Source organism: Cornus florida, unplaced genomic scaffold (assembly GCF_030987335.1).
Source record: "Cornus florida cultivar Cherokee Brave unplaced genomic scaffold, ASM3098733v1 CherokeeBrave_3.0.0_Hap2_Chr08, whole genome shotgun sequence".
In the NCBI taxonomy this organism is placed as follows: Eukaryota; Viridiplantae; Streptophyta; class Magnoliopsida; order Cornales; family Cornaceae; genus Cornus; species Cornus florida.
Window position 1 is genome coordinate 13,518,985 of NW_026775578.1, and position 24,762 is coordinate 13,543,746.

The 24,762-nt window shown below is 33.5% G+C and overlaps 5 protein-coding genes across 5 annotated transcripts; 4 read left to right on the plus strand and 1 right to left on the minus strand.

The window, feature by feature from the left end:
- The first annotated feature begins 391 nt into the window (after positions 1-391).
- On the plus strand, positions 392-2,042 carry LOC132269488 (transcription factor MYB48-like). Its single transcript, XM_059770687.1, has 3 exons — positions 392-732; positions 831-960; positions 1,283-2,042. The coding sequence occupies exons 1-3, from the start codon at positions 612-614 to the stop codon at positions 1,782-1,784; spliced, it is 753 nt and encodes a 250-aa protein (XP_059626670.1). The 5' UTR covers positions 392-611; the 3' UTR covers positions 1,785-2,042.
- A 3,659-nt stretch (positions 2,043-5,701) lies between these two features.
- On the minus strand, positions 5,702-7,533 carry LOC132268419 (aquaporin TIP1-2-like). The gene is made up of 3 exons (XM_059769269.1): positions 6,841-7,533; positions 6,501-6,751; positions 5,702-6,366 (listed from the first exon to the last, which is right to left on the minus strand). Exons 1-3 carry the CDS (start codon positions 6,971-6,973, stop codon positions 5,992-5,994), a joined length of 759 nt encoding a protein of 252 aa, XP_059625252.1. The 5' UTR covers positions 6,974-7,533; the 3' UTR covers positions 5,702-5,991.
- A 7,478-nt stretch (positions 7,534-15,011) lies between these two features.
- Positions 15,012-17,698, plus strand: LOC132269489 (uncharacterized). Its single transcript, XM_059770688.1, has 2 exons — positions 15,012-15,548; positions 16,665-17,698. Exons 1-2 carry the CDS (start codon positions 15,513-15,515, stop codon positions 17,583-17,585), a joined length of 957 nt encoding a protein of 318 aa, XP_059626671.1. The 5' UTR covers positions 15,012-15,512; the 3' UTR covers positions 17,586-17,698.
- Positions 17,699-18,181: 483 nt separating this feature from the next.
- On the plus strand, positions 18,182-18,655 carry LOC132269742 (RING-H2 finger protein ATL16-like). Its single transcript, XM_059770995.1, has one exon. It carries the CDS (start codon positions 18,182-18,184, stop codon positions 18,653-18,655), a length of 474 nt encoding a protein of 157 aa, XP_059626978.1.
- A 186-nt stretch (positions 18,656-18,841) lies between these two features.
- Positions 18,842-20,161, plus strand: LOC132269743 (RING-H2 finger protein ATL16-like). Its single transcript, XM_059770996.1, has 2 exons — positions 18,842-18,958; positions 19,565-20,161. The coding sequence occupies exons 1-2, from the start codon at positions 18,842-18,844 to the stop codon at positions 20,159-20,161; spliced, it is 714 nt and encodes a 237-aa protein (XP_059626979.1).
- Positions 20,162-24,762: the final 4,601 nt, after the last annotated feature.

Genomic DNA, 24,762 nt, shown 5'->3' on the forward strand with positions numbered 1-24,762 from the left:
TTAATTTTTAAACTCATCTGCTCATGAACATCCAAAATGGTTAATTTAAATGCAAATCTATTGTAGCATAGAAAATGTATATACAATTCCACACACACACTGACACACACACAAACAATGACTGGAAAAAAGGAGCAATATTAGCAAGTATAGTGACATCTGATAGTACTGTTATGAAGGGCATGTCATGAAAGTTACATCAACATATCAATCGCTTATCTAGATTAGTACTTGGCTATAGTGGTTGACATCAGAGCTCACAAGGTGGCTTTAGCAGAACCAGCACTTGCGCGACACATGGACGGTTAAGATTCAACTCATGATTTTAAAATCATACAAACTTTATCACATACTTTGTCCACAATGGAAAATGAGCCCATATAAATATTAGTAGCATTTCACCAAAGTTTTCATGTACCACCACTACTAATTAAGTACACTACTAGTTGTTTGTTGAAAGAAAGCAATTCCTTTGATCCCTAGCTAAAGGTGTACTAGTTGAAAGAAAGCAATTCCTTTCTCTACCTAGCTAAAGGAAGGAAAAGAAAAAGAAAAAGGGAAGAGGAAAGGGAATTAGATTGACAGCAGACAAAAAAACAAAGGTAAGAAAAATGGTGCAAGATCAGGAAATGATCAGAAAGGGTCCATGGACTGAACATGAAGATGTTCAACTGGTTTTCTACGTGAACTTGTTTGGCGATCGTCGTTGGGATTTCATATCAAAAGTTTCAGGTTTGAAGGTGGCGGGAGACAAATAATAGGTAGGCTTATTTGGGTCATGGGATGGTTATTGGAATGAGCCTTCCATTAACCTCATGGTTTTGTTGTAGGTTTGAAAAGAACAGGAAAGAGTTGCAGGTTGCGTTGGGTTAATTACCTCCACCCCGGCCTCAAACGTGGCAAGATGACTCCCCAAGAAGAGCGCCTCGTCCTTGAGCTTCATGCCAAATGGGGAAATAGGTTTGGAACACTATATATATATATTTATATGTATGCACAAATATATATTTATTAAGTCTAGAATACATGTTTCAATTTTAATTTTATACATGTTTACGATTAGAAAGATTAAATTTCTTTAGAATTTATGTGATATATATCTAATTATGTACTTCATGTAACATATAGGGTTATAGTCACTTGAAACAATATTCATATATATGCACAAAAATATATGAAGCCAAATACATGTTTCAATTTTAATTTTTTACATATACATGTTGAGAATTCAAGTGATATGTAGTTATGTTCATGTAATATATATGGTGATAATCAATTGCAGATGGTCAAGAATCGCTAGGAAGTTACCTGGTCGAACTGATAATGAGATAAAGAACTATTGGAGGACTCATATGAGGAAGAAGGCTCAAGAGAGGAAAAGGGCTATCTCTCCTTCATCTTCTCTTTCGAATTGTTCATCTTCATCATCATCATCAAACAATCCCACCACCGTGCATTTGGAGCCGGTCACTGAGACCAAAGAGCGTACCTTCTACGACACAGGGGGACTTGACAAGCAGAGTGAAGCGGAGGAAGAGATGGAAAAGGGTTACTCAATGGATGAGATATGGAAAGATATAACTCTGTTTGAAGATGAGACTATGAAACCTGTCAAAGATGGCTTAATTGAAGATGGTGGTAGCTTTACTTGTCAGCCTTTGGCTTCTCCCATATGGGACTATTGTCCGGACGCACTGTGGATGATGGATGATGAGAGTAAGAAGTTCCTTCCGATAACTGATTCCTTTTACAACGAGCAAGAGAGCGCGTTTCTAACTGGCTAATTCAGCTTTTGCAATATTTATTCAATCTTTGTTCATATGTGTAATATTAATTAATGTCCTCCTAAGAAATATCCCTAACGTGTACCTATATATCCATCTTTATGTTGCATGTAGTTTTCCGAAATATCATTGTAATCATCTCATGCATAATTGTAGTCAGTGTCTATGTAGTGTGTGCGCTTTCACTTTCAGGATGAAAGCTGGAGGCTGTATTGTTCATGGATATGTAATATACAATGTTTTAAGTCTTGTTGTAAATGCTTTTCTTGCTACAAACTCTTGTTTTTATCAAGCTGTTGATGTATGAGACTTGATGTTGCTCTGTTTCATATATACTTGCATAAAGACACAAACACAAAAGTGACACAAGCACAAAACTTCAATCAGAGAACACAAAGCCTTTTGTCAAACATTAGTACCCACTTCAACTAGGTACTTGCTACAAACTCTTGTTTTTATCAAGCTGTTGATGTATGAGAATTGATGTTACTCTGTTTCATATATACTTGCATAAAGACACACACACACAAAAGAGACGCACAACAAAACTTCAATCAGAGAACACAAAGCCTTTTGTCAAACATTAGGACCACTTCAACTAGGTACTTACCAAATGATTAGTAAAAATGATCAGATTATGACAACATCTTATGCTACAAGATTATCAGCTGTAACAAAAAGTATCTTCTCTAGTATTCAAATTATAGAACGGAAAATCTTAAATTAGTATTTTGCTTCAACACTAATCACCCCCAAAATTGGCCATCATTAATTTCGACAAATCATTTTTTATTCTACATAGTCTTTGCTTGGATGTTTTGGTCGGCTTCTTTTTGTGATGCACGTGGGGACAATGACGCACCATCGACTAGATTTAATTTTTCGAAAGTGAAAAAGAGTGGTGGACGGATTAGTGGTAGTTAATTAGCTCTGATGGGGATGTTTGGACAAGGAAGGCATCAATGATATGTAATGAAGAGCTTCTCCTATTTTTGATCTGTTGTCCTAATCAAATGTTGCTATTTATATTCCAAATACAATGTCATGTGCGTGGTTGGGCTGCAAAATCCATTACATATATACTTACATAAATGCATATAATCATATATAGTTTGGTCAATCAGTAGTGACAAACAAACAGCTCAAGGAAAAGGAAATGGGATGGACATTGTTTTCTTTCCCACCGAGTGTTCTTTTGATGTGAGGATCTCCTTCGATCAGCCAGCACATATTTGCTGGCTTGAGCCCATCATGTCCACCAGCCCTTATATTCTATGGTACTGATATTTCTTAACATTTTTTGATCTTTACTGTCGAATACTTCTGCATATTTATGTTAAACCAGGTTATCATTCATGCAAGTCATAGGCTGCAAGAATTTTGCGGTTTTTGCTACGTTTTGCACTCTCTATGAGCAGTTGTTTAGTTCTTATCCATGGTGCTGTGCTTTTCAATCTGTGAATTTGCTTGAGTGTCACATAGAAGTCAATCGAATTCGAACCCTATGCTAAGAATCTTCGGGACAGAATTTGACTTATCGTGTCTTCTCAGTTACAATGATAGTGGTGGTAATAGTTTTAAGAATGAGTGATTACACGAAATGCATTACGAGTAGAAATTGATTGATGATCATATACAGGGCCTACGTAGTGGAGGACAGATAATATTATCACGACCGACGGGGTGACTGGTGCTATGCTTACAATTAAAACACATTGGTAATGCAAGTTTACAATATTGATCGATCATTCACAAATGGGGTATAAGGAATTTAATATTTTATCCGTCCCAAAATAAGTGTCATTTATTTATTTATTTATTTTTCTTTTCTCCCAAAATAATAGTCCACTTTACTTTTTCAAATAATATATTTCAAATCTTTCCATATACTTAATTTGAGTTTGAAATTTCAAATTTAAATATTTAAAATTTAAAATGGTAAGTTAGTAATTTTTCAGACAAATAATGTAGGTCTCACATGTCCTCTTAAAAATTACTACTCCCATAAACGACACTTAAATTGAGACTGAGGGACTATATAAATAAATAAATATATATATATATATATATATATATATATATATATATATATATATATGAATGTAATGCACTTGGAACAGAGACAATGATCAAGTGGGCAAACCCCACTCCATTCATTGTCATAGTTGTGCAATTGTTGTTTCTTGACTTATTGTATGGCGATTGTTGTAATGGTTAGTCAACATAATAAGAAATGTACATTATCTTAGAGTTGATAATTTATTTCATTTAAAAAGTTCATGATATATAAGTAAGACAACTAGTTCTTTGTCTCATTTAATCCACCTTTCACCTTTTCTTTTCTCTCCCTCGTGAATAGGTTGATCTCTGTCCTCCAAATATCATTAAATATTCCCCAAATTGCCTTTCAATTAAAAGGATTATTTACACCCAAATCTAACTTCTGAAAATTATTTTCTTTTCAAGACTTTAAACAGAAGGCCTGTTAAATTGAGAAAATATGGCTTATAGACAAATTCATTCCATCAAACAAGGGGAATTTTTTTTGAAAAAACCGGCGTTATGTTCATAAAATAAACGCTTTGACAGTTTCTTTTGCTGTCTACAAGCTCTCTCTTTTCTGTGGTTCAAAGCCTGCAGAATATAATTGGAAAAGTGCTCCAAAAAAACGGAAAGTCTAATTTTACGCCGTAAATCAAATATCAAAGCATGTGTTTTTGTGGTTGAAGATTGACATTTTCTCTTCTCTAACCAAACTAACCTATCATTTGTTTACTTTAAAATGTGCATAAGACTAATTGGAGATACATTTGTACTTGAATTTCAAATGTTGGGGCCCAATTTCAACCTTGTGTTTTAAATTTCAGTAAAGCAACTAAATTATGGAGTACAGACAGAGTTGAGCTCATATGTAAGGGGGCTCTCTCACGATAGATTTTTGGTTCGTAACCATTTCTCTATTCCTTCGTTTTCTTCATTCCCAACTCTCTGGACATAGAAGAGCATATCAGCAGATTCGAAGGAACTGAAATTTGCATACATTTCTCCATCTCCCTAGTTTGAGTCAGAACCAAAGAAACACAAATCTGAGATGTGTAATATCAATTATGAAGTTTTAGTTGGCATTGACTTGCCGATATGTGAAACAACATGATTAATAAAAACCAATATCATAATCTTGACCATCTAGTTCTTTAGTAGTACATTTTCAAAATGGCAGAAGCTGAAACTGCCAAATTTCCCAAAGATTAAAGAAACATACAAGGTTACAAAGTAACATTTTTCCACGGTTCTTAGTCTTCTCGAGAAGCAACGTGACATAATTAAGAAACCACAAACTCAGGGTGAGGGCAGGGAACGGGACATCCAGAGTTGGGATCTATTTGGCTCTATTTTCTACCTATTGGAGTCAGCACAAAAAACTGATCGAGCATTATAGCATTACTCAAACTTGTATGTTCTCAAGAAATAGAAAATTAGACTAAAATTCACTAGTTCACTGTTTCGTGACCGTTTGTTTGAACGTAAAATATTTTTCAGAAAATATTTTTTTTATTTTTTAGTGTTTGGTTGTCGTAAAATATTTACGAAGAGAAAATATATTAAAATTTAACAAAAAAAATTTATTCATAAATATTCCATAAGTTATTTTACATGTCCTGCCCGATGGATTCGATCTCAATCTCGACGTAGAACTTTGCCAAATACCGACAAAGTAAAAATAAAATAATATTTTACCTAAAAAAGAAAAATACTTTTTAAAAAAAATATTTTACCTCCGGACAAGATTCAATTTCACAAATAGTCATGCAATCAATGTCAATATCGTTTGGCATGCCTACTGGGAAATGGTCTAGAATTGAAACCATACTTTTTTTTTTTAAGGTTCTAACCTTAACAGATTACTGTCTTGATGAGCCAATTTGTGATTTATGGACCCGTTAATTAATTATCTTAATCTCCGAGCTCAGTTAATTAATTGGAGTAGGTTCTTGCTTGCATTATTGTGCATAAAATTGTCCAGCAGAATAAAATGACCAACAGTCAACAATTGATTCCATTGAAACAAAACAAACTTAACTTGAATTCACCATAATAAACAAAAACAGCCAGAATGTCTCTACCAACTCATGAAAATCAAATCAAACAACATCCCAACACCCACTTCATTGAAACCCAAAGAAACCCAAAACAGAGAGATCAACTTCTAGTAATCTGTGGTGGGGAGCTGGTCGTGAGTGCTTGGGCTAATGAAGAAGATCTCATAGACCAATGCAGCAATGGCAGAACCGACGAATGGGCCGAGCCAGTAGACCCAGTGGTTGCTCCAAGACCAACTGACCACAGCTGGTCCGAAGGACACTGCCGGGTTCATGGATGCGCCATCGAAAGCACCTCCCGCCAAGATGTTGGCACCCACTATGAAACCAATTGCAATGGGTGCAATGATGCCAATGTCACCCTTCTTGGGGTCCACTGCTGTTGCATACACTGTGTACACCAATCCAAACGTCATCACAATCTCGAAAACCAGAGCATTCCATACTGTCACGCCAGAGGATAAGGAGAATGCAGATGTCTCCTGCATTAGATCAAACAAATCAAAAAATTAAAACTAAATGTGACCTATTGACTTTGATTTTAATCATGACAATGTGTTTAATTTTGGGTTTCTATTGATCTATAATTGATCTATGATCTCAAATTTATGTTTACCATTCCACCGGTTGCGAATTTAAGAAGCAAGCAAGCAACCACTGAGCCAAGGCATTGGGCAATCCAATACAAAATGCTTCTCAACAATGTAATGTGACCACCAATGAAGGCACCAAATGTGACAGCAGGGTTGACATGACCACCAGAAATGTTGGCACCAACGGAGACCGCCACAAAGAGTGCGAAGGCATGAGCTATGGCTGCGGCAACCAGGCCAGCCGGTGTTGTCGAGCCATCGTCGGTGAGCTTGCCTGCAAAGCCATCAATTAAAATGTTTCAATTCTTATTCATAATTAGTAAACTATACATGCATATATTAGAGAAGTTGAGTACTACTTACTGAAAGCCATGCCCGCCCCTTCGCCGGCAAAAACAAAAATGAGCATTGAGATGAACTCAGCCAGAGCCGCTTTGAGAGCGTCAGGCCGACTAGCCTCAGCCGGGCTTCCGATGGCAATTCGGGAAATTGGCATTTTTCAAAATTTAAATTTTTTATTTTTTTTTTTCCTAAAGAAGTCTGCAGCTTAGGAAAGTCTATTTGATGCTCTATTTGGTTAATTGTGGTGCTTATTAGTGAGTTATATATATACTGAGGTATGAGGTAACCGGAACAGCCGGTTAGAAACCGGTAACAGCTCTTTTTAACGGGAAATCAGGAACGCCAAAGTGGAAGCCACTTGTCACCGTCTGTTAGGCGAGCCTCCAATTTGTTCCGGTTTCGACACGTGGCTGGAGGGATGATGTGGACCGTTGAGATTGGTTGATGGAGAAAATGAGGAAGTCCAATCGCCAACCAAAAGATTGGAGCTGGCCCCCAACAATGATTGAGTTTAACCGACCATTGGATTGTTTATAGAGTGTGATGAAGACCACCGAGTGTTACTTGTGCTGGCACCACTCTCATACATCAGTCCATTTTATTTTATTTTATTTTTTTCAAGTCCACCAAAGAATTTGATAAGGGCGGTTTTGTTCTGAACTTGTACTGATAATAATGGCACCCAAAATGAAAAATAATAAAAATTTCTTCCAATTTTTATTACAAATTAATGCATTAATTGAGATAAACACTTTAGGACACTATTAACTGATCGCATAATTAGATATTGTAACATTATGCTTGACATATAATAATAGTTATGTTTGAAATCTAATAATAGTTATGTCATTGTGACGTGTTTGAATTTTAGTTACTTAAAAAAAAAAAAAAAAAAAAAAAACTATTGGATCTCAAGTTACAATCGAAACAATTATACACTGTATCATTAGTCTTTAATTTGAAAAATATTCTTATAAACCGACTCATGATGGAGTTTACATGAATTTCACCGGCCACCACCAAAAGAGTCTGTTTATACCACTCGACTTGCATATCATTATTTTTAAAATGACAAAAATTAATGACAAAAATTCAAGCGAATTCAAAAGTTTTGTTGTTGATCGATATTTTACCTACGGCTATCAGTCATTTTCAGGACCTACAGCCTTTATTAATATCATGGAGCGTATTCCATGATATATATATATATATATATATATATATATATATATTATGAATTTGATGAAGACAGTCATGCAATTGACTCATGCATAAAACGGCCTTTAAAAAAAGGTGGCGTTATGGATAATCATGCCAATCACGATCAGATTGATATCACGACTAGTTTTGTGAAAGATTCATTTTTAATTTTTTATCAAAGTTGCATTATAATGGCAATCACTTAGTTGCCCAATTGACTCATTCATACGATGCAAACAAGTAGTCATTTATTAGTTATCCATCTTTAATTTTGTAACTTTCTAAGGAGACATGTATTTAATGCATTGTTTTCATTTCTAATTATTAAATTGTCTTTCAAACTTTAAATATATATAATACCAAATTATAAGATTTTTGAAAAGTTAGAAGGGTAATTATGGAAAGATGGTATATATTTTGTTTGACTTTTCAAAATGGATATTTAATTTGGAACACTCTAAAAAGAGAAAATGAACTACTAATAAGGGACAGAGGGAGTGTTTTCATTTTGAGATGAGTCAAGCATTTTTTTAAATTAGATTAGTTCTTGCAATATGCTTAAATTAATTTAACAAAGCAGCACATGTTATTCATTGCTCATGAAGCATAAAAATAAATAAATCAAATAAAATAAAAAAATAAAAATGAAAATAAAAATAAAAATTGGAATTGTGTGTGTATGTGTTTTTTTTTTTTTGGGGGGGGGGGGGGTAAATGTGTTAAAAATCACTATAACATCAAAGTTTATAGTAAAGAATTTTGAAACAGGGTCTACTTTTCTCTCAACGCCTAAAAAAATTAAATATTCTCTCTCACACACTGACACACATGCAAGTTAATTTAGCCATTAAGGTAAGTAAAAATGTCCTGTTTTTAATTTAACCATCAGACGGCAACACCGTTGTCGAAATCGGGCATTTATTTTCTGTCACACAGGAAATTCCATTATTGTATGTAACTAATGTAAGCTGGCCAAACGAATCAGACCACAATGATTTACGGCCAAGATGTATAATATGTTTCTTCAACGTCCATTCATACGGTTCTTCAAAGAATATTTGATGCAGAGAATGATTATCGGCGTCCATAAAAAATATTTTGGCTGCTAAAAAGAAGAGAGAGAGAGAGAGAATAGAAAGATTAAGGCGTGTGCAGAATTATATGGCGGTCATATATATATATATATATATATATATATATAGATATATAGATATATTACTTGCCAAAAAGAAAAAAAAAAAAAGATATTACTTGTTAACAAAGTTTCAGGTTAGTGTCGAAAGTTTCTAACATGATCATTAAATGGATTGGGTACGAATTTACCTATTTAGTAGAATACTCTTAAATCGACACGACACAATTATAACCCACGAACACGAATTGTCACCCCTACATGCAATTTAATTTAATCATTAAAATAAGTAGTAGTGTATTGTTTTTAAATAAACAAATAATAAAAAAAAAAACATTTTTTTTTTTTTAATTTGTATGAACAAAAATCCAACAATAAGGTCTTCCTTTTGGCCATGTGAATGGTTTCAATCATCCCACTTGAGAATAATAATAGCTAGGTGAATATCACTTCTAGAACAAAACATGGCCACTAAACTTTTTCTTAAAAAAATATGCAAGAACGTGGTGGTATTTTTTTGGATCTAATATATATTTATTGATAAGAACATAGTAAATTGTGCTCTAAACAAAAATTGTACTTTATATGAACAGTCTAAGATGCTTTGTTGGGATAGATTTAATTAAAAACCAAAATGAGTTGTCAAATTTCATATAATAATTTACTAGTTAATTTGGTCGCAGATGGTGGACTTTATTATCTCTATATTTATACAACTGCAACTATTATTTTACAAACTAACCACATCACTGCCTCAGCATTCGTTTGTCATTATAATAATTTTAATAATACGAAAACATTTATAAATTAAACCAAGATTTATAATAATCTAAAATCATCACTCTACTAATCTTGTCCGGGAATATAATTGATCAGTGCCATGGCCTTAAAGGAATCTCTCTCTCACTCTATGTATGTATGTGTGTGTATATATATACACACAACACACAACACACACATACACATATAATAAACATATATTTGTAAATAATCTTATCTGATAATTAATTTAATTTGGGCGGCTGAATGGGCTGTCCAACCATTGGTTGAGGACAAAAGATGAATGCTTCCCATTTTCTTTGCTTTTGTCATTATTTATGTACCTTTTTGTAATTTAGGGCGTTGTTAGTGGAATATGCCTACATTTAGGCCTATCCATCGCTCCGATCATGATATGAATGAATCCACTCTTTCTACCCAAATCAGACTGAATCCACTCTTTCTACATTTAGGCCTATCAGACTGAATCCACTCTTTCTTCCCAAATCTGGTAATACCAATCTGTTAAACCCAATGGCTGGTCAAACACACACACACACACACACACACACACACACAGTATTTGTGTGTGCTTAAGATATTGCATACATATGAATATGTACTCTAATGCCATATGTTTAGTATATGCTGAAGTATATCTGAACTCTAATTTTCACAAAAGCTACCTGCCTTGCATTCTCGCTTTGACATTTTTCAGTTATATAAACATATAACAGTTTTTACATCACCATAAAAGATTTCTTTAAAACTGTTTTTTTTTTCATATTTTTTCAAAAGATTGTCTATCAAATGAGATTTCAATTAACTTTTTTTTTTTTTTTTTAGAATTAAAAAATGAGCAATGATAGAAAGTACCAAATCAGATAGTTTGGTGTCTGCCTCCAAAAGTAAAGTGGCGTGCGTTGGTAGGGATCCAGGAGGTAAGTGCTTGAAATTTGTTTTCATAACACTTTTGACTTGAATATTATGTGCATTGTGAGATCGATGCACGTATTTTAAAATATATATAAAAAATAAAAAATAATTTGATATCTCACAAGTTATAGGTCCCACTTATGGTGGGCCCATCACATCTTCTTTGGTCATGTGTCGTCACACCATACTAGTTCGGAGTGGCGTGTCGTCAAAAAATTAAAAATTTCATTTTCTGAAAATCTTAAGCAAAATGTACCTTACAGATCAAGGTCAAAACGCAGCAAAGGAAGCTAATCAACTTAATCAATGGGCCTTGTGGCCCAGTGGTAAAATATAAATATATGGTTTTCAGTTGGGCTCCCCAGAGCCCAAATTCTTGGTTCGGTACAACCTCAAGTCTGCTAGGTTTTGGACAGGGGGCATGAACTCCACTTAAGCACCCAAACATTAGTGGATTTGTAAACATTAGGTTGCTTTAATAATTGGGCCTGAAGGCCCAAATCTCATAATGACCATGCTACAATCATGCACATTTTAAGGCCCGTTTGGTCTAGATCTCATGAATAAATGAAGTTAGAACTCGAAAGCAACATATGAGTCATAAAATGAATAGACTTTGCTAGTGCAGTAGTATTGTGCTGGGAAAATATATATATATATATATTATATTTGCTAAATTTGCTTGATTTTCTTGGCACATATCTATGTGTATATATAAGGAAAAAAAAAAAAAGGAATAAAAAATGAGAAGAACATGGAATCGTAATAGCAAAAAATAAATATAAATAATCGTAATAACAAGGGGAAAAAAAAAAAAAAAACTTAGCCACCTTTTTCTTTTTTGTTCAATCATTCTCTTTAAAATTTAAGATTAGGGGTGTAAGATTTAGTTTGTGGTGCAAAAATTAAAATTGAATTGGATCTATTTTTGAAGTAGGTGTATACTAACCCTAATAACCCATAATTATATGATTTATTCTTCCTTATAATTTTGTTTGAGTAGCATGTTCTACCTACATATTTTATTTTTTATTGAATTGTTTTAAAATCTAAAGTGAGGTTATTTTAATTTTAGTCAAAAGGAAAAGTTAAATTGTATAATAATATATTCTGTATAATATATTCTATAAAGTATAATGTATAAAGTGGTATTTGTACATATGGTAAAACAAAAGTAAATTTCTTTCATGACTTACTAACTTGATGATGACAAGACTATGTTGGAGAAGTGACGTTAATCACCACCATTAAATGTTCTCTTTGTCCATTGAGAGAGTAACTGGAAAGGATTTTTTTTCATTGTGTTATGGCAATAATAAAAAAGTGATAATGTCTAGTTGCAAAACTCTCACCTTACATCTTGGAGGTGGGGAGTTTGAATTCTCTTAGGACTGTCTTTAGAAAATTTTATCGATATATGTGGTGACCACGGGACACCAGCATGCGACAAAATAAATAAATATATATCAATACTGTAAATAAAAAAATTATGATTTACTATTATCTAACACAGAAATCAGTAATTATGATTTACAAAGGACAATAATAAAGTATCAATCAGTTTTTAAAATCCAGTTTAAAATTGAGAGCATTACTTTTTATAAATTAAAAAATTAAGAAAAGTCGAGGATTTTGACTCCATTGAGTGTATGGATGTCTTATATATATATATATATATATATATAAAATAGTAATGACCAAAAATAAAAAAAATAAAAAAAAAAAAGAAAAAAGAAAAGAAAAGGGTATGAGGTAAGTTGACTATTCTTAATTACCAAGAATTTGCAGTATGGCTAGGCTTGTTGACTTTGATAAAAATTTCAATAGATGGTTTGTGTTTGACTTGTTGTCACGTATTGACTTCAAATTTGAATGAATGGAAAGTAATCGTGAAATCTATGTTCAAAGAAAAGAAGTACTCCACCGAATAATTTTTTATTGTCTCATACACACACCCAATTCCTATAATCTCTGGTACCAATTATTAGGGTTGTGCACGGTCCGATTTGGATCGAATTTGGAATATTTTGAGACCAAATTATTTATAATTATTCTATTATTTTTTAAACTAGATCAACCCATAAAGTGCATGGAACCAAACCAAACCAAACCAAACCGCGAAAAATCGGGTTGGTTCGGTTCGGTTTGGTTTGTCGGTTTTAGTTGATTTCTCTTTTATTATATTTTAATTTAGAGGGGGCAAAGTTATATATATATATATATATATATATATATATATATATCAACTAACATTCATATAACACGCCAAAAAAAAAAAAAAAAAAAAAAATTTAATAAGAAATAAAGGAAAGAAAATTGAGATATATTTAAAAGGAAAGAAAATTGAAAATTGAGATATATTTGAAAGGAAAGAAAATTGAGATATATTTGAAAAGGGAAATTTGAATTTTTTTAAAGGAAATTTAAGGAATTTAAAGAACAAAAGAAAAAAAAGGTTTAGTATATGATATATATATATATAAATATATATATATTATATAACATAGTAACGGTTCGGTCTGGGCTGGTCCAGTTCGACACGACTCTAAACCAGGACCAGACCGAAAAATTACGGTTTCATAATTTTGGACCCATGACCAGACCAAACCGCTATACAACTAGTCCAAACCGCCCAATTCAGTAAAGTTCGGTCCAATTTTTCAGTTTACCAAATTTTTTGAACACCCCTAACAACTATTAGACCAATTAATTATTTTGATTTAACTTTTAATCTTTTACATTGCCCATAAACAAACTTGGAGCCTTCACTCAATATCATCAACTATCTAAGCATCACTTGCTAACTTAATTGGAGACTATATGATTCAACACCCTGTAATAATTTATCTGTTAAGATTTAATTTCAAATCAAGATACTTCCTAACTTTTGAGTTTTTGCAATTCTAATTTTTAACCAAGGTCTCGTGGCCTAATGATATATCCTCTATTTTTTAAAAGTAAATATATATGAATGTTATATGTGAATTTTTTGCTAATAAAAAATTCTAATTTTTAATCTAAACAAAATAATCTAATACTTGGTCCGTGTAAAGTCGTTATGATCTTAACAACAAGCCAAACGGATCTCGGCCTCTTCCAACCGTTGACTAAAAACGGAACTTTTTCTAACCCAATTTACGCATATACCCCAACAATTGACCTTCTAGATTATTAATGTGTGTATATATATATCTATTTCAACTTTCTATTTTAATTCCACATGGTAATGCCGACTCTGTCACTCACCTACCAAATAAATAAATAAAATTCACATTTTATGTAACATTTATTCTCTAAAGTGGTATTTATATTGTATTATTATTAATTAAATATATACTTTAGTATCTTCATAATTATTGAGTTAAATTATTAAATAATACCAAATGTAGCTTTAGAGAAAAAGAATGTTATGATGAGACTTGAGAGACCTTAGTGGTAATCAGTTCGAGAGTAAGACATATCTGATTCTTTTTATTTTATTTTTGTAGTGAGTGAAAAATGACGTTACGATTATATTACCAAAGACGATTTCATCTTCTTACTCATATAAATGTATTTGCTTGTGTCCCACTTTTGAATTTTGTATCATAACTCTTCGTTAATCAAACAAATTTGACTAATTTTACATGAGTAGGAGTTGATGTAGATATTAATGAATCCATTCACTTAAATTAGTCAAAATTGTCTGAATTTCATATTTCAAATCATTATCCTTACTAATCTAAAAATTAAGACAATGTAAAATTGCATTTATCATAAAATTGCCCATCTATAGAAAGAAATTCTACAATACATCAGAGTCAACTCCAGCAGCAATGGAAGCCATCAAATTTGATATTATTCAAATGCTTCGAGATTTTTTCTCGATTCGAGTTAACCATGTAGGTAGGCGTAGTAATGAGGTCGCTAATGCAATAGCAAAATTATCTTGAAATCATATCATTCCCTATTAATTCATTTTCCTGTGGATATTCTCCTTCTTGCGGATCGTGAGATGGGTGGATATAAGAGTTTATCCTCTCTTTCATGTATATATAATTTTTTTTTTTTCAGTTGTTTGTTTGCCCCAAAAAAAAAAAAAAAAAAATGTAAAATCATCAGGAATCATGACTCGTGAATCATGATGGACTGTGGCCACGGGTCAAAGCCAATTTTTGTTATATTACTTTTACCCTCGCACGTTGAGGACATTTCAAACAAAGTTTAAAAGTCAAAAAAGGGTATTTTAGGAATGTTCTCTCTTTTTTCTTTTTCTTTTCTTTTTTTTTTTTTTTTTTTTTTTCCCTTAACGCGTAAAACAGCTTAGACAGTAGAAGAAGAGTTATACGCCGAATATCTGTAAGACTCCAGAACACAAAGGAATATATAAGCAAAATCTAACTGGATTCCAATAACAATATGATAGGGACCTCTTAAAGAATGGAGTCTTCAAGTTTTTCCACTTTGAATGAAGGTCTTGCATGTGGATATATATATGATTCCTTTTTTATTTTCAATGATCGATGTGGATTAATGGGGTCTACTGGAAGCTTGTGACAAAACTCACTATGCCTTCCTTTGTCATATGCTGAAACCTTTCTTCTATAAATTTCTCACAATACATTTCTTATTTTCTCTCACAAGAAATTTAGGGAGAGAGAGAGAGAGTTGTGAATTGTGAGACACTATGGAGGAGAAGGCTTCTTTATTGAGTTATCAAGAGGTGGGTCATTCTTCGTTTCTTGTTTTTTCAGCCTTTTCAGTTCATTTCTTGGAGTTCAATTATTTTGGGAACTTATTTGAGTTTGGCATTTAAAATTTATTTTTCCGACTTACAGATATTTTTAATCCAACTAGTGTTTTGGTTTCAATTTTCATTTCTGGTCGCTTTGAAATCATACTTTAGTTGAAACTCTGTTTCTTTATGTGTGAAATTACTTGAATTTGGAACATATTTTATTTGCTAATTGAATTTGTGATGTTTGTCCTCAATTTCATTTTTATTTCCTTTATTTATTTGAGTGCAGTTGCAAATCTTACTAGAAATAGCATATTAGTTTAATTCAAATGGGGTGGTATGATAAACTATGGATTAATATAATCATGATAATCTGGGCTCTGTTTCTCTTGAAAAATTGGATTCTAATTTTTAAATCTAATTAAATTGCAAGCTTTCGAGGCACTAGTAATGTAAACATGGATTGTTTAATTTGTTTCTCAGCCTGCAATCCAGGCAGAATTTGTTACTTTTAAATGTTTCCTTTGTCTGTAAATATGCATACACACACATACAACTATCTGTCTGTACGCAGCACACAAACACATAGTAGATGCATGTTCATGATTTTCGTTGAAACATCCATTAATTACCGGTATCTAGGATTTTTATTTTATTTTTCTCAGTCTAATATGATGATGGTGGTAAAATTATGATAATCATCAAGTAATAGAAGAGTCCAATTGCCCAATTTGGGTTTTTAAGCAACGAATCCAATGGTATACTCTTTGTTTCTTTTTAATTCTTAATTCGAGAAAGTAGCATGGCATCATATGTGCCCATGATGGGATTTTACTATTCCTCCCAACTTTGAATTTGTTATTCTTGAAAAGATTCTCTTTGAATGAATGAAAAATCTCTAATGTTTGAAAAAGTTGTTTGGCGCCTCCTTTGTTCCGTTGATTTTTGACCTCTGAGAGAGCGCAAGGGTACATATATACACACCACTACATGAATGTGTATATATATATATATGCATGTAGTTTGATCTCACTGCAATAGGATTTGTGCTTAAGAAATCGTGTTTTTCTGTTTCTAATTATCACAATTATGGATTGGCAGAGCATTGATGAATTGAAGCAAAAGCTTATAGACACCACAGCTGAGCTGGAATCAGTAAGAGTGCAAGCAATTGAGGAAATGAGAGAGAGTGAGAAGTATGTGAAGCATTGGCTCCAAGTCCTTGAAATTGCTTGCCATGAAAGAGATGAAGCAAGAGATCAACTTCAGAGATTACTGAATGAGGGCATGCCTTCCACTACCACAGCTGAATTCTCCGCTGCTCTTCCCCAACTCGAGCCCAAGAGCCCTCTACTAAACCCCGCCAAAGCAACTTCAATCAAAGTTGAATCGAACACTCTCTTCGAACCATTCAATTACCTGTCACATGGTTCATCCCCCATTGTTTCCATCTTTGATGCTGTCTCATCCCCTCAACTGTCAAACATGAACGGGGGTGATTCAAGTAATTTGGCATTCGTCAATGATTCTTTTGTTCAAGACTATGGTGGCATTGCATCAACTGGTTTAGCCTCCTCAGGAACGTGTAAAATCGATGAAGGTTTGATAGTTATTGATAATCTTGTGGAGGGAAAAACTCTGCCTCAGAAAGGAAAACTCTTGCAGGCTGTTTTGGAGGCAGGGCCGCTTCTTCAGACACTGCTTCTGGCTGGGCCACTTCCAAAGTGGCGTAATCCTCCTCCTCCACAGCCCTTTCAAATTCCACCTGTTCAGATAACGGGTTGTGATGCTGAACTTCTCGCTCAGAAACCAGCTGCAATTTCGAGCCTTGTTGTTTCGAAACCACTGAATTTTTCTTCAAATGTTGAAATGCCTTGTGGTGGTTCTAAAATATTGTCAACGTCTGCGTTGAGTTTTGAAAGTGGACCTTCTAGTTATTGTCTGGGGCATGAGGGCTTGATATCTGAGGGTGCAAATGTTGAGTCTTACATCCCAACAGGCAAAAGGCAAAAGTTTCAATGAAATCAGGAATGAAATTATTATGGTTCATCATTTAGATGAGAAACATTTTTTGGTTTGAGTAACATAACTATATAACTGTAACCATTGATTTCATCTACAGTGTCCTATTTTTCTTTCATCTTTTTTTTTTTTTTACCTGCAGAATAGTATATATAATTAAGAACAGCAATTAAAAACCATGGAGGTGCTCAATAGAGTGAATGATGGTAGATCATTTTGTTGATGAGAAAGAGGATGACAAAGAAAAGGATCCATTTAACAAGTACAAAACCAGTGGAGGTACCAGAAAAGCACTAGTTTCAAACTCTCTCAAAGAACCCAAAGCAGGCTTTGTTATCATCAAGTTAAAGAATATGACAGATGGTATAGATTTGAATATTAAGAACCCCTTCGGCAGTTCATGCTAGTTGCTAGACAACATACTTAAAAAATATCACCAAGCTGAATTGATGTCCATATATGTCGTTACTTCGACTTGATCAATCCATCATTTTCTATTTTTGAACAAATATTCCTCTCCAGTAAGCCTCAGCAGACACTTAAGTTGCTATTTTGATCATATCAACAACTCCAGTATAGCATGCCACTCAGTCTAGATGAACCTGTGGGTGATTGCTGTGGTGGGTGCTGTCTGTAGCATCTTCCTGTTATTCATTTACAGCAGATTTGTCTGGTCAAGAATCCAGGAACAAAGGCGAATTCTGAATGAGAGCAACCCTGATGATCCTTCTCTACAGTTCCAAAGCCGAGGGCTTGATTCCTTTATTACACACTCCCTCCCCATCACTCAGTTCAAGAAGAAGAATGAAGAAGAATTGAGCCAAAGCAATACCGAATGTGCAGTTTGCTTAGGTGAATTCGAGGAAGGTGAATGCCTAAAACATCTACCAAACTGTTCTCATGCCTTCCATGTCCCCTGCATTGACACTTGGTTTCAGAACCATTCAACCTGCCCTCTATGCAGATCACAAATCTATGATTTCACACCGGACCATGAATATTCTGTTTCGATAAACAGTTTGTTGGAGACTTTGAGGAGGGAAGATTTCCTTCGACAAAGATTAGCATGAATATTCTGTTTCAATAAATTCACACCAGACCATGAATATTCTGTTTCAATAAATTCACACCGGACCATGAATATTCTGCTTCGATAAATTCCAAGTCATTCGTTCGCAATTGATTGGTTGAAGAGCAATGCATCATGATGTTAAGGAAGCTCCAAGGAAACCCCCCATGTTAACCCATTTTGCTAGATGCATATAGTTGATGACATTCTTACTTTTGGGGTTAACCAAGGCATGCAAGAAACAGCAACTCCAAAAAGGGTGGTTTCCAAGATGAAAATAGAATTGAAGCCAATTACTGGTAAGGCAACAACATTTGAGCAATCTAGGGCCTCTTAGTTTGCTGTGATGGGAACAATTTTAGTTTATTGTAAAATATCGTCTATTGTAACATGTACATGTTATGTTTGTATTGTCAAACTTCTCAATCTTGAATGTCTTTATCCTCTGACGCCATTTACGAAGAACTGTTTGCTGGAAACTCGCCTCATGTGCCCTAGGTTCTCCAATCAAAGCTCTGATACTAGTTGTTGGGAATAGAAACAATCAAGATCACAAACTTTGATCGAAGCCAACATGGCTTGTGATCAAGGCTCCACAACCTCAACTGTGTTAAATTTCAAGAACACAAACAAGAAGGAGAAGTAATGATTAGCTGAGATTTTGTCACAGTCACCAGAAAAGTACAGCTTTCAAAGAACCCCCAAATGAAGCTTTGTTATCATCTAGTTAAAGAATAGGACAGAAAATTTAGATTTGAATATTAAGGGCCACATTTGGCAGTTCATGCAATAGACCATCCTTAAAATTATCACCAACCTGAATTGTCCATTTTTTGCTGTTACTTCGACTTTATCGCTCTCCAATTAGCCTCATCAGAATTTTAAGTTGCCATTTTGATGATATCAACAGCTCCAATATACTAGCATGCCACTGAGTCCTATGAACCTGTTGGTGATTGCCTTGGTGGCTGCTGTTTGTACCATCTTCCTGATATTCAATTTCAACAGGCTACACTGCTGGGCGTTGCTAGGGATAACCTTCTCAAGAAACCGGGGACAAAGGCGAATTCTGAATGAGAACCACCCTGATGATCCTTCTCTGCAGTTCCAAAGCCAAGGGCTCGATTCCTTTATTACACACTCACTTCCGATCACTCAATTCAAGAAGAAGAATGAAGAAGAATCGAGCCAAAGCAATACTGAATGTGCAGTTTGCTTAGGCGAGTTCGAGGAAGGTGAGTGCCTAAAGCATTTGCCAAACTGTTCTCATGCCTTCCATGTCTCTTGCATTGACACTTGGTTACAGAACCATTCGACCTGTCCTCTGTGCAGATCACAAATCTTTGATCTCACACCCGACCACCAATACTCTGTTTCGATGTACTCTTTGCTGGAGACTTTGAGGAGGGAAGAATTCCTTCGAGAAAGATTGGCACAATATCAAGTCCTTCGTTTGCAAATCCTACAGAGTTCTTCGGATAGAGCTGGTACAGAAAATGTCAACTGATTGGTTTGATGAAAATTGAATTGAAGTCAATACTTCCTCAAGCAAATGACTGGTAAGGCAACAACATTTGAGCAATCCCAGAGCCACTTAGTTTGCTGTGGTGACATCAATTTAAGTTTCTTGTAAAATAGCATCTGTTGTAACTTTGTACATGTTAGTTTTATAATTTCTTTCACGTTAAATTTACAGACACTCAAGCGTGAAAGCCTTGATTAATTGGAATTTGCATACAAATCATAATTACGAAAATCCTTGCAGAAATTCTTTACAAAGATTGAAATAAGTAAGAGAAACAACACTGCTAAATAAGGAACAATAATAAGACCTGTTTTTTTGGGAAAGTGTCTCTGAGGACATGTATAATAACGACCTACAATGCAAACACAAGACTTACTACTCCATACAAGTTTGAGTTCTTTTAATTTTATTATTATTATTATTTTTTCCTTAGGGCAACAAGAGAAACAAAGAGAAGAAACATGACAATTTTTTAAATGATTAAAGGGTACATAGTTTCTGTCAATTACTAGTTGATATATAAGTAAATGTATCAATTTTATTTTATTTTTTTATTTTTATTTTTTATTTTCGTATCATATTGTGATTGACTAAAATAATGTAATCGCAACTATTTAATAATTTTTAGAAAAATATAGGCTTCTAGCCGGCCCTGAGATTCCAAAATTTTGAGAGGCCCTACGCGATTTTTCAAATGCGAGGCCCTTTATATATAAGGTTTCACACGAGCAAAAAATTTATGAGTATGAAATTTACATTAAAATTAAGTACATAAAATATATTAAGGTTGAAAACACACCAAGCAAAAATCGATCTTGGTACTTTATAAAGAATCCAATCCAATTTATATTTAAAAAAAAAAATTAAAAATATTTAACACAACTTAGTCACAAAAATCAAAAATCAACTTCGTCTTATATTTTGAGATGCAAAATTATAACTCCAATCACTTTCATAATTTTGTTGTTTGAACTGGGGCTAAGTTAAAAATTTGACAGTTGATTGCATCCATCAGTTAAAAATTTGATTATTTGAATTGGACTTAACAATTGCACTTGAGTCTAAAACTAATATAATAATAAAATAAATCAAATTCTTTTTAAATATAAAAAATAAATCTTTTTTTCTTTTGAAGGAAAGGAATAGAAACAAATTATTGTATTACATATGTAAATTGATACTATAAGCACCTGTTTATTGTCATAAATTTACATAAGATATGATTGTGTATTCTCTTTTAATTATGGAATGTTTTTTAATGGATTAAAAGGCTAGTTACGTTTAATTACACAAAGTAGTGATATTTCAAACATATATTACTATATTATATTATTGTACTAAATTTGAGACCCTTCCAAATTGAAGGCCATGGACGATCGTCGCCTTGCTCCCGACCGTTGAAAAGCAAGTTGGGCCAAATAGGCCAGCGAAGGTCACTTGCTTTGGAGTGTAAGTCCCATTTACCAAATATGGTTTAAGTAGTAGGGAAAATTTAAAAATACTCAACTTAATTATGCATATTTTCAAATATGCTAATTTTTTTTTTAATTTAGTAGGTTTGATTGTCAACTTTATCAAACTAATTACAAAAGTACATAAAAACACTATTTAGACTCTCTAATAGTCCTAAATGCCTTTCTCTCTTTCGAAAAATCCAGCTTGATTTCAAGTCCATTAACTCCATTATTTCCGGTGACGAGGTCTAACAGACAAAACGTACGAAATTAAAAAAAATACCCATTAAGCAAGTATTTTGAACTAAACTAGAATACCCATTATATAAATATATATTGTACTCATCTAATATAAATCTAAACAACTAAAATAGAGAAACCCAAAAACAAAAAAAACGAAAATCCCAATTTGAGTTTTCTTGCCTTCGGATCCTAGGCTGCTATTTGGTTGATGCTTTTTCAAAAAACCCATATCAAATTTAAATACAAAAATTAAAAAGAGCTTCTGAACTTAGAAGGAAACAATCTTTAGTTGTTTTGATGACCCAAAAGAAAGGGAAAGTACTGAAAGTAATATAAAAGATGAGTTTTGATCAAGAAAACTAGTGAAAGAAAATGGGTTTGAGAGAGAAGAAAGAAAGAATAAGCCAAAAGGGTTATAGTTAATTTCTCAGATTTTATTAAAAGGGAAGGAAGGAGGTGAGAAATGAGTTGAAGACTTTGAATGAAAAAAAGGGAGGGAAAGTTGAAGCTTGTCCGAATAATGATCACTTGAACTGGAGAACCTCAAAACTGGCTTATGTATTATTAGTCAGAAATAATAAAATTTATGAACTTAGAAGCACGCCGGACTTTTCAGATAAGACAAGGGCATTTAGGACCATTAAAGAGTTTAAATAGTGTTTTTGTATACTTTTGTAATTAGTTTGATAAAATTAGCATTCAAACTTAATAGTTTTAAAAAGTTGGCATATTTGAAAATATGCATAATTAAGTAGAGTTTTTTTAAATTTTACCGTAGTAGTACTCCCAATAATTGTCAGACTTCTTTTTTTATCTTTAATTGTTTCAAAATAAATGTTTCAAAAAAAAATGTAAATTACTGTGTATGTATATATAAATAGTTTATCAATTTAACCTTTTTATAGTGAATTTATAAAAAGTAAATCATCACATCAACAAATAAACGATATTTTTACATCATTGCCTTTTATATATTTTTAAAATTTCAAACCTGGTAATATATATATAAACTAAAAATAACAAACTGATAATTTTAAAAGGAGTATTGATACTAACACCAAACATTTGCAGTGAATTGTCTAACCGAATAATTTTTAATTGGTTATTTATTCCAAATATAATTAAGTGAGGCTCCACTTCCATATTTGTTGCATAATTAAACAATTAAAAGAATAGATTTAACAATTTACTATAACTATGCAAGAATCATTTTCCTTTTAAAAGAGGACAATAGATTAGTTGTATGTGCCCTTTAAAACTTTAAAAACAAAACATGAAAATTTAATAGGGAAGGGAGAGAGTTATTTTTGGGATGGATGGAGTAACATGCAAGATATTAAACCCTCTAATTTTAGGAGATATTAGGTGCGCCAAACACGTGACATTACGTCTTAAGTATAATTACTCAATCAAATATACGTTATCAATAATTTTATAAATAAATGGACTAACATTTTTTAAAAATACATTATTATTAATCCGGCATATCTTAGTGTAATAGGTGGGACTGTTGGGTAGTGCTGCATACTCACCAATTTATACCCATGCCACTTCCCATCCGGATCCGATGTGGGACAAGTCTCCCCTTGTAACATTCTCCCCCACCCGAACTTGCAACGCTCTCGTTGCGGTCGGGCCACCCTGCCTACCTGGGGTGACTCACCCGGACCCCTTCCAGGCCAAACACTTGGCGTGGCACCGGATTAAGGATTGGGTCTGGTTCTAATACCAACTGTAACGGGTGAGCGCTTACCCATTTACTCAAAAATTTGAACTATTGGATAGTGCTGCATACCCACCCATTTATACCCATGTCACTTCCCATCCGAATCCGATGTGGGACAAGTCTCCCCTTGTAACACCTAGCATATCTAATAATCCCATGTTAGGAACTGTTCGCGCGGTTTTTTTGTTCCCTACGCCGGTCGATGGACTTTTCGCGAGCGTGCCAGAGTATTTGTACAAAATACCCAAAATATGTAATTGAACACCAGCTTATCCTTTTTCCGATAGCTGACTCTCAGGCGATTGTGTGGGAGAGAGACTAGTAAGAACTCCCAGCAAGGTTCTTTTATGCCTTGTTTGTAGCAAAGACTTTTTAGAATGTCTAAAGAAATGCAACGACTAATGAATGTTTGAATGGATGGAATGGCCGAGTGAAGACAGGCGGCAAGAACTTAATCGATCGCCGGCCGAACGTGATGGCGAGAACTTAATCAATCGCCATCAGCCAAACACAATGGCAAGAATTTAATCGATCGCCACCAACCAAACACAATGGCAAGAATTTAATCGATCACCACTGAAACGTGATAGCAAGAATTTAATCAATTGCCATCAGCCAAGTAACGACAAGAATTTAATCAATTGTCACTACGATTCAATGGCAATAATTTAATCAATTGCCATTGAATTGAAAGCCTAACTTAAGATTGCGTAATTAAAATTGGCATAATTGAAATTAAAAGAAAGTAAATGGCTGAATCGAAATAGTTGACAAGGATCTAATCAATTGCCATTAAATTGAAATAAAGAAATTGATGTCGTAGAGTCAATTGAAAACATTTTTAATTGAAATGCATGTTTTGTGGTGGTGCTGGACCATTGGAATAGGATTACATCTTTCCTATTTATAGAATTCTTTCTCAACTTATTTTCCTAACTTCTTACTATAAAATCTCCCATTCCCTTGATTTTCTTCACTTTGTTATTCAAACTAGGTCAAAATCCAATATTCTTTTGCTTCTTATCTGGTCTTGCTCCTTGTTTCAATAGGAAAATTCTTATTGAAAACTCTCTTTGAGCTAGTCAAATGTAAGTTGCTAGAATGTTGCTGAAAAGTTGCTAAGTTCTAGCAACTTCCTTTTATAAACTTGGCAGCCGTGT

Bases quoted from the DNA above. Each gene is read 5' to 3' on its own strand.
- LOC132269488 (XM_059770687.1), top strand. From the start codon at position 612: ATGGTGCAAGATCAGGAAATGATCAGAAAGGGTCCATGGACTGAACAT. The intron at 733-830 runs GTTTGAAGGTGG...GTTTTGTTGTAG, and splicing joins TTTCATATCAAAAGTTTCAG to GTTTGAAAAGAACAGGAAAG. The intron at 961-1,282 runs GTTTGGAACACT...AATCAATTGCAG, and splicing joins CATGCCAAATGGGGAAATAG to ATGGTCAAGAATCGCTAGGA.
- LOC132269743 (XM_059770996.1), top strand. From the start codon at position 18,842: ATGCATATAGTTGATGACATTCTTACTTTTGGGGTTAACCAAGGCATG. The intron at 18,959-19,564 runs GCAACAACATTT...TGATATCAACAG, and splicing joins TGAAGCCAATTACTGGTAAG to CTCCAATATACTAGCATGCC.
- LOC132269489 (XM_059770688.1), top strand. From the start codon at position 15,513: ATGGAGGAGAAGGCTTCTTTATTGAGTTATCAAGAG. The intron at 15,549-16,664 runs GTGGGTCATTCT...ATGGATTGGCAG, and splicing joins CTTTATTGAGTTATCAAGAG to AGCATTGATGAATTGAAGCA.
- LOC132268419 (XM_059769269.1), bottom strand. From the start codon at position 6,973: ATGCCAATTTCCCGAATTGCCATCGGAAGCCCGGCTGAGGCTAGTCGG. The intron at 6,752-6,840 runs GTAAGTAGTACT...ATGGCTTTGCAG, and splicing joins AGGGGCGGGCATGGCTTTCA to GCAAGCTCACCGACGATGGC. The intron at 6,367-6,500 runs GTAAACATAAAT...GATCTAATGCAG, and splicing joins AATTCGCAACCGGTGGAATG to GAGACATCTGCATTCTCCTT.
- LOC132269742 (XM_059770995.1), top strand. From the start codon at position 18,182: ATGAACCTGTGGGTGATTGCTGTGGTGGGTGCTGTCTGTAGCATCTTC.